We start from the raw sequence: 9219 nt of genomic DNA on the forward strand, positions 1-9219 counted from the left end.
TCTGTGTGCAGCAGTTCTGCTAGCAATGGGGGAAGCAAGAGTGGAAAAGAGAAAGAGAAAGAGAGGGCAAGGAAAGAGAAAGAGAAGAAGCGAGCAGACTCTGTTGCAAACAAACTGGGCAGCTTTGGTAAAAGCTTGGGAAGTAAATTAAAGAAAAATATGGGTGGACTGATGCACAGCAAGAGTGGTAAGGCCAGCTTGACTAATGGACAAGTAGACACACTAGAAAAGAAGAAGAAAGGGTCACTTAAGGGAAGGAAGGGCAGCAAGGAGGAGTCACCACCTGGTGATACATTGGTTGTGCAGGAGAAATCAAGTGCTGGCAAAGGATCATCAGACAAAAGCCAGAATGACCCTTACAAGTACAGCAATGATGTCAAGCTGAGCCTAAGTATTTTGAGAGCTGCCATGCAAGGGGAACGCAAGTTTATCTTTGCTTGCCTCTTAAAAACTAGTGAGCGTCATCCATACCAGAAGCAAATGATTCAAAAATACCTGGCTGATGCAGAGGATCGCTTTGTGGCTGAACAGAAGCAGAGAGAAGCAGAGAAAAAGACACTAATGAACTGTGGTGCCACAAAGAGGTTGGAGCAGGATATGGGACAAACTAAAGCGGATGACCTCCTATCACTCCCAACATATTCACAAGTGACAAACAACTTTGGAATACAGGGGACTGATTTCAGCATGGGTGGAAAAGGGGCACTACCTTCCAGTTATTCTGGGGGCTTCACAATACCCAGACCTACGGTGGTGAGCACATCTGACAATACGTACTCTCATAGCTACCAGGACAGCAGAAGGCAGGTTGCAGGTGGCTCCTGCAACAACCTGCCTTCATATGCCACACTCCCCCGGCACTGCATGCAGGCCCGTCCTCACCCCTACCAATCCAGCCCACCACACTTGGGTAGGTTGTCTCCTTTAGAAACGGACCTGCCACCATGTTACCCAGGAGACAGCGACCAAACCGTCTGCATTACACATAGCAACGGCTACAGAGAATATACAGAGCCTAGTACCCTACCCAGAGCAGTGACCTCTGAAGGTAGTAAGAGCCGGACACTTTATGTTCAGCAGACCAAGTGTAAGCAGTCAAACTGCACTTATTATGGACTTCCAGAAACAGGTAACTTATGCTCCTACTGTTACAAAGAGGAACTGAAGCGTAAAGAAAGGGGAAAAGATGCTTTAATACACAGGTTCTGAAGTAACCAAGGTTACCTGTTATTGACTGACTTGAAATTCACAAAGTGTTTGTGTTGGCGATGGATGGGAGTTTGCAATATTGTTTATAAACCTTCTCACTCCATAAATCAATGACTTGGTATCATCAGTGAAACTGCATTGGTTGCAGTTAAAGAATACAGACGTACAAATTATTTATGCTGTGTAGTAAAAGGGAGGAAGTGTCACTACTTTGTTCTCATGGGTATGCTGACATTTCTATATAAAGTGCTTTTCCCTCCCCCCCTCATAAATCCTTGTTCATTTATAAATCGAGCAGATATCTTCCCATTCTTATGAGAGCTATTGCCTCCGTGCTTGTTGCCATCTTGACTCTAGATGCAATTTTTCCATCTCTATATCTTCATTATAGAACGTTATCAAAATCTGTAGACTCCAGTGGTAGAGGGGTGAGAACAGACATTGAAAGTTATATGTTAAACCGCTTTTAAGATGGCGCAGAGCAGGATAGGAAGATACCTGCCAACAAAGTGCTTGCCTTCGTATAGGATAACTGTATACGTTTCTTGTAAAAATAAGTTTTGTGTGGGGGTGTCTGTATCCCTTTTACATAGGAGGACACAATATCAGAAAAGAAAGCACAGTGTTGGTATTTTGTACACAACAACATTTCCAAATTTCTTTTTCTCCGTAGCACTTTAGGTAGAGTTTTTTTTTTTTTTCTTTTTCATTTTGTTAAATTAATATAAACCATGTTTTTTTGTATTGCCAGAGGTTAACTCTGGCTTAGAAAGTTTCTATCCCCTAAATGGGGAATTAGTGTTTCTGTCCTCCGATGCTGGAAGGGATTTGTAGTCTTCTGCAGATAATAAATTATTTCCTGCTATTTCATTTGCAAATTGCTTTGCAAGATATCATCTGTATAGGTGCAAAACAGGGATTCATTTCAACTGTCTGTTAATAGTAAGTTGTTGAGGCTGGATGAAAAAAAAGCAAATATTGCATCTATATGCTGAACACACTGGGAGAATCATTTTAATATTGATCAATTTAGTGTAAACAAATGCCCTTTAATATTACCCTCACAATAAAACGATTCTTAATTCACAGCTCTAAATGTAGGTGGGTGCTATAAGTTTCCCTTTTTTGAACAGATTTTGGCAATAAACACAGCTAAGTGAAATTAACTTCAGCAGATGTAAATGCAAACGTTGAGGCAATAAAAAAACTCTGATTGGTAAAAATAATGGGCATTTAATGCACAGTTTCTCAAAGGAATGTAACACTATACAATTAGAAGCAATTATCTACATGCAAATGAACGTCAGATTCTGGTCTTTTGTTTAAGTATTAATATAACAGTCACAGAGCCAGAATAATTAGGCAAACATATGTTGCATATATTCCACACAGAAAATCCATTATCCCCCTTCAAGACAACACCATCTGTGATTTGTAATAAACTTAAAAACTTAAATACAGAAAGATATTTGCAAATTCTTTTGATAAGAATGGATAGGTGGGGGCAAAGTCAGAAGGCTCACTACTGTCCTCAAGTACCAACAAAAAGCTGATTTCCATTCATTCTTTTGTTGGGCTGTTCAGTAAACACATTATTTGATCAACTGACCTGTGCTTAAAGGGATATTAAACACTTTGAGATTGTAATATAAAATGATAAATCATATGTATAAAAAAAACTCTGCAATGTACTTATTTTCCCCCTTTTCCTTTAATTCCATTCTGAAATTGCGAGCATTTCAGTTCCTGTTAGAAATGGAAGTTCAGAACACTGTTATATTCCACACAGCTATTGGCTGCACACTCTAACGACTTATTTATAATTATCCATGATTGGCCACATCAGAGAAGGTAACCTAAGTTACAACATGGGAGCTCCCATTGTTTTATAGACTAAAACTTTACACTTTTTTTGTCAATATTTAAACAGCTAATGAAACTTAAAAAAAATACATCTACATGTTGTTCTCAGAATAATTTCTTTGAATGCATCATTCGATCTAGCATTTATATAGTGTTTAATGTCCCTTTAAGTAGGAGGAGCCTTTAACACAGGCCAGTTAATGATGCACTAAAATGTAGAAACACAGCTTCTTAGTTTTTAGACCAGTAAAGGAAAAGTTAAGCATTCTGACGTATTAAGGAACCTGTGTGTTTTCTGATGTAATTCTAATTTTCCCAGGTTTTAAAATAAAGGGCCATTAAATACCTTTTGTTTTGTGCAAAAATTGTGCTTTTTCCTAAAGATGCCAAAAGCAAAATCTGTAACCTTGTCTTTCAAAATGCTGCAATTTCCCTAAACTCGCAATTTGTTTGACAGCATTTGCAGGTTGTAGAATTTGCTTTTTAGACTCTCTAGGAAGCATGGAACGAAGCACAGTGTTACACAAAAGCAAGAGGTGTTTAATTTCCTTTTATGTTCCTTTATTGCCTCCAAGCCAGTTTCCACCTTTATCTCTCTTCTATTGCTGAACTCTCTTATTCTCACAAAAGAAAAAAATGGGTTCAATGTCCCTTTAACATCACAAATCTCACTTAATGCTTTTAACTTATCAAAGATTACTTTTAAAGCAGATCTGAGATTCATGTGACCGAACACAAACAAAACTTGTTGACATAACCAAATTATTAACAACAATAATAAAAAACATACTTAATAAACTAGGCCATGCAGCAATAATATATCTCACTGCTAACTGACTGTGACAGATGAAATGTCACTGGCAAGTGGAATATCTGGCTCATATTTCATTAACCCAGTCTGAAAATAACTGAATAACTTATTTGTTTCCCGAACATAGTTAACCAGTTTTCTACGTGACCTGTCGTTTTTGTTTGTTTGTTTGTTTAACACTACCTCTGTTTGGTTTATAGAAATTTGTAAATTATATCTATATATAATTTGTATGGCTTTGTTTTCAAGAGCCACAATAAATATAACGGACCTTAACGGGAATACGTAAAATAGCTATTTTCATACTGACAAGCTTTAGAATGATGACAAATAAGATCATTTTTAGTTCAGTTTTCAAACTCCCCCCCAACATTGACGGAGTGTTCATTCCTTTTATTATTTTTTTAATTTCCATTTTTTATTTTTTATTTTATTAATTTCCTTTGTGTGTATTGCGTTCAACAATTTTACGTTTGACCATACAAATGTCTTTGACAATGGACTGCCACACTTGTGTTTTGTTATTCCTAACCAGTATTTAGCCAGTTCATTTTCTTCTAGATTATTCCGCCATAAATCTACTTAAAAAAACTAGCGTAAACAAAAAGAATGCCCTTATTTTGTACTACAGAATTGTTTTTTTTTTTTTTTTTTTAATTTGTTTTGAATTATTTCTAAATTTAGGCATAAAACTCTCTAGGCACTTTTATCAAAAAGCATGTTAATTTTTTTAAGTAACTGCAAGCTTCCTTTTGTGTGTGTGTTTAACAATGTAATATTTTAATTATATATGTACTTTTTGCCTGGAGTATAATATTGATTTGCTTGTATATTTTTAAAAACCAAGTCTGTTATGCAGTAATGCAGCCATTTGGGAAATAGTTTGCTGGTTCGGGGCAGTTTAAAGACTCCATTTTTAAAAGGGCTAAAATTGATATATGAATCTGTTCATTGTACTAATGTCCAAATTTCTCAAAGTAATGTTATAATAGAAAACTAGTCAATGAACACCATTTTGAGCAACTTAAATTTGTGTTCTTGATTCAATATATTAGTGGAAAATTTTGCTATAAAGAAATTACCTCTAAAAATGATGCAAATGTAATTTTTTTGGAGCTCTATTTTTTTGGACAAATCCACCGGACTATTATTGTATAGCCAAATGCATAGTAATCTTTATAAAATTCAACAGAATATTTCCCAAATCTGCTGCTGTTTTTTTTACAATCCTCTCATGCATATAGTGGAATTATGTTCAGTCTTGTAAAAATGTATATATTTGTGATAATATAGAGTTCCTTCCTCCTGTAAATTCTGATGCCACAATCAGAGAAACTTGCCTTTTGTGGAGGTAAGAATTTAGCAGTATTTGCACAAACATTTCAAACTGTAGAGCACAACGTGAGAGTGTGCTGTTGTGATTGCAAAAAATGAATGCAACAATATAAACTTATCATTTTTTTCCAATAAAAGCTTTAAATAACAAACCCTTATGTTTTCAAGCAGCAGTGCCACTTGAGATGGCTTTCAGAGTTGTGATTAAACCAATAATGATGATATGACAAAATAATCTTGTGTTTTCTCATACATTTGGGGGTAATTGAATTTTGTAAGGATAAGTAAGTTTTTACAAAGCGGCTGATGTGCCTTTTATAAATACAATAGAAATGACTTGTTCTTTATATATTTTAAATAAATACTTGAATATTAAAATGGCTGTTTGTTGCATTTGAAACAAGTAATACATAATCGGATCAGTATACAATATACAAGATTTTTTTAAATTAAGTATTGCCAACTTCCTGGTCATAGCCATTCTTGTTCAGATATTATTATATTTATAAATAATACAACTGATTTTGGAATATGTCCCCCTTCCCCACACAGCATAGCCACACGTAATCCTGTCAAATCCTTAATGCAATTATTATTTCTCCTGACTTGAAACTCTGTTCTGCTCACTATGAATTTACAAAATATGTCAGATTTAAAAATAATAATAAATATTCTATTTCAGAAGTGGCACTGCTGCTTTAAAGAACATAACTATGCAATTGTGTTGGATGTTAAGCTTTCCGGCTGAACATGTGCTGATATAGACAAGTGTACTTACAATATATTTGTACTTTATGTCGTTTAGTCTTGAAACATCTGGTCTGTAGGTCATTAACAGCTGGGTCATTTCACATTAGTCTTTATAGAAAAGTCTAGCATGGAGTCCCAGGAAATTAAGCAAATGAGTAGACAATAAATGTATCCTTTAGACAGTCTCTTACCTTATAGCACTAATTAAATCATCTTTTTTTTCTGTTTTAACTAGCAGTTTATATTTGGAATTTTTTGAGTTATGAATCCATTGAAAATAGTAAGCTACCATGCATCCAATACTCAAACCGAAGGATGAATAGAATGCTATACTTAGTCCAGAAGACAAACTGGAAAATAATCTGAGCTCTGAGTTACAGCATTATATTGGATTTTAAATGAAAAAACACACGGTTTAGATGGCTTTTATTTACATGGAAGCTCTTTCTAAAAATGTAGCCTTGCATAAAAAATTATTTTGTTGTAAAATTTATTGTGCACACTGGATATACTCAAAGGCCAAGCAGAACTGTTAATAAATTGGGAGTTATTCTGTGTTCTGACTTTAAGGAAAGCAAACCTTTTCTTTGTGATATAAATAACGCAGCATGAGTAGAATATATATATATATTTTATTTTTTTTATTTCCCCCACCCCCCAAAAGTAGCAAAATATATCCCTGCCAGTAGCAATAACTAAAAGTTATAATTTTCAATACAAGTGAGGATAAAACTGATGGCCGTTCTACTCATGCAGATAAACATCATTACATTTTTTTGCACTACATTAAAAATTGTTTTGCACCTATAGGTTGTTCAAGTAGACATTGCCTTAAAGCAACAACTGCTAAAAACTGGTACAAGGTAGAAATGAAATAGAGATTTGCAATGATACACTACAAAGTGAATTTCTCGTGCTTTGGCAGCACTTGCATGACCACGTTGGCAGCGTTAAGCTAGCATGCTGCTTTATGGTTTTACTAGGTCTGGTCATCTGGAACTGGTCGCATTCTGTAGTTTAGATACATCAGAGTGGTTTAAGAGTTTCAACTATTTTTACTTTCAGACTGTTGTTTAAATACATTGTTTTCTGACATTATTGTATAAATACCACCTATATTTTTTTGTCTTGTTAATTTTCCTGTTTGTACCTGGAAAATGTTAATTACTGAAGGAAGAAAATGGGATTTATATTTCAGTGTTTGCTCTCAGCTGTGACATAATTAAGAAAGTAGCTTGATGCCCTTATTTTGTATCAGCTGTTAAAATAATTTAATTTTTCTAAACCCAGAAACAATTATGTACAGATAATTAAGTAAAATAAAAAAATGCAGAATCTTGGATGTGAGTTGCCACATACATTTTCTATAATGGAGCCAGCCCCCCCCCCCCCCTTTTTTTGAGGTAAGAATGGAATTTTTATATAGCTATATGTAGTGGAAACCAAAAATTTAGGAGCCAGAATATATATATTAAAATTGCACTGTTGGAGTATTCATATAGTTTTATTACTTGTCTGTTGGGGCGCCCTTTTTCTGTTGGAAGCAGACGTTTCAGGACAATTACAGCAGTGTTCTGAGATTATACAGGTATACCCCGCTCATACAGCGGGTTAGAGACCGGAGCCCCGCCTTAAAGTGAAACAAAACGGTTTTAGCTTTCTTTTCAGTGTTTAAAATCCTGAAAACATGTTTGAACTAACATATATTAGGGGTGCAATAGTGCTATGTTTAGTTTAACACTAGCACAGCAAGTATTCAATTAGTATTCAATAAATACTGTACCTGTAAAAGTGACAATTACTGTAGTAAAATTTGCCAGACTATAGCATTGAGACACAGATTGCACTGCAATGCTATAAACAGAGTGAACTAAGCATAATAAAATGGTGCCATTCACTTTTCTAGCAATCTCACAATGATTATAGCACTGTTTCAAAATCCTTGGAGGCTCCACAAAGCGCTGTATTAGCGAATCGCTGTAAAGTGAAGCGCTGTAAAGTGAGGTATACCTGTATTTCCTTGTAGCTAGAATATAAATAATCCCCCTCTTAAAAGGGGAAAAAGGTGTTTGATGTGCAAAAATAGCTTGTCAAATCTCTTGTAGCAACATGCTTGAAAGCCATTCTATTCCCTGATGTTTTATTTTATTTATTCTTTTTTTTTTCTCCATTACTTCCAATAGTTTAGTTTTTCATTGTAACAACCAATAATTTGAAAGTTTGTTTTATTTTGGAATCTCTTTCCCAAGTAAAACAAAAAAAATAATTCTCTTAGTTTTGTGGACTCTGAACCATACCCCTTTTTACGATATTGAATGTGCAGTCAAGCAAGCCAGGAATCTGGGAAAACAGTGGAACATGTTAAATTTTTCCAGGAATTGTTGTTTTACTGGAAAATGTTTGTGTTGTTAAAGTTTTGTTAAAATCTATGAGCCAACATTATGGACAGTTTCTTATTTTGATTTTCTGATCACCTAAGTCTCATTAACAAACATATTGATTGTAATTGTACTCCTGACTCTGGAGCTCTACACTCCAATATTCTGTAGTTGGAGGTGTGACTGTAATCCACTTCTAACTGGTGGTAGTCAATTTAAGGAAAAGCGCTTGGATGCTCAATAACAGGACGAGAACAAAAATCACAAACTGTTTCACGCAACCAAGGATTGCAATTGGTGAAAGATCTTTACAGGAAATGGCAAATAAAAAGGTTTTATTTTTCTCAAAAATTGTTTCCTTTGTTTATTTCACAAAGTCTCTAAGTATTACGTTGTACTTGTTTGTTAGGATTAATTATTTGTAGCGAGGTATTAAAGGGGCAGTATACACCAATTTTTATTTAACTGCATGTAATAGACACTACTATAAAGAATAATAGGCACAGATACTGATATAACAATCTAGTATAAAACCTTTTAAAAACTTACTTAGAAGCACCCAATTTAGTACTGTTGATGAGATTAGCCTGGGACACCCACTGAAAGGGGCTGATAGCAGACCCATCCCCTGCTTATGAAAAGACCCATTATACAAAAGAAGCAGTCTGAATTCTGTATACATCAATATACATCTAAGACTTAAGGGCTTGGTTAGGAGTCTGAAAATCAGTCCAATGTTATTTAAAAAATAAGCAAAGCTATACATATTTACAAAAACACACCCAGTTGGGTATATAAATGGATCATCTACAATTCCTTTATGCAAAGAAAACTCTAGTGTACAATGTCCCTTTTTAAAGCCATTTTTTCATG

At 34.8% G+C, this 9219-nt stretch overlaps 1 protein-coding gene across 2 annotated transcripts in view; it reads left to right on the forward strand.

Annotated features, from left to right (window-relative positions):
* The window catches only part of OTUD7B (OTU deubiquitinase 7B), a 103871-nt gene extending 95174 nt beyond the window's left edge, over nt 1–8697 (forward strand). For both annotated transcript variants that reach the window (XM_053705379.1, XM_053705383.1), the window contains one exon: nt 1–8697. This exon is cut by the window's left edge and continues 87 nt beyond it. In XM_053705379.1, coding sequence (XP_053561354.1) covers nt 1–1209 — 1209 coding nt within the window. In that variant the 3' untranslated portion in view covers nt 1210–8697.
* Nucleotides 8698–9219: the final 522 nt, after the last annotated feature.

This window comes from Bombina bombina, chromosome 1 (assembly GCF_027579735.1).
Source record: "Bombina bombina isolate aBomBom1 chromosome 1, aBomBom1.pri, whole genome shotgun sequence".
In the NCBI taxonomy this organism is placed as follows: Eukaryota; Metazoa; Chordata; class Amphibia; order Anura; family Bombinatoridae; genus Bombina; species Bombina bombina.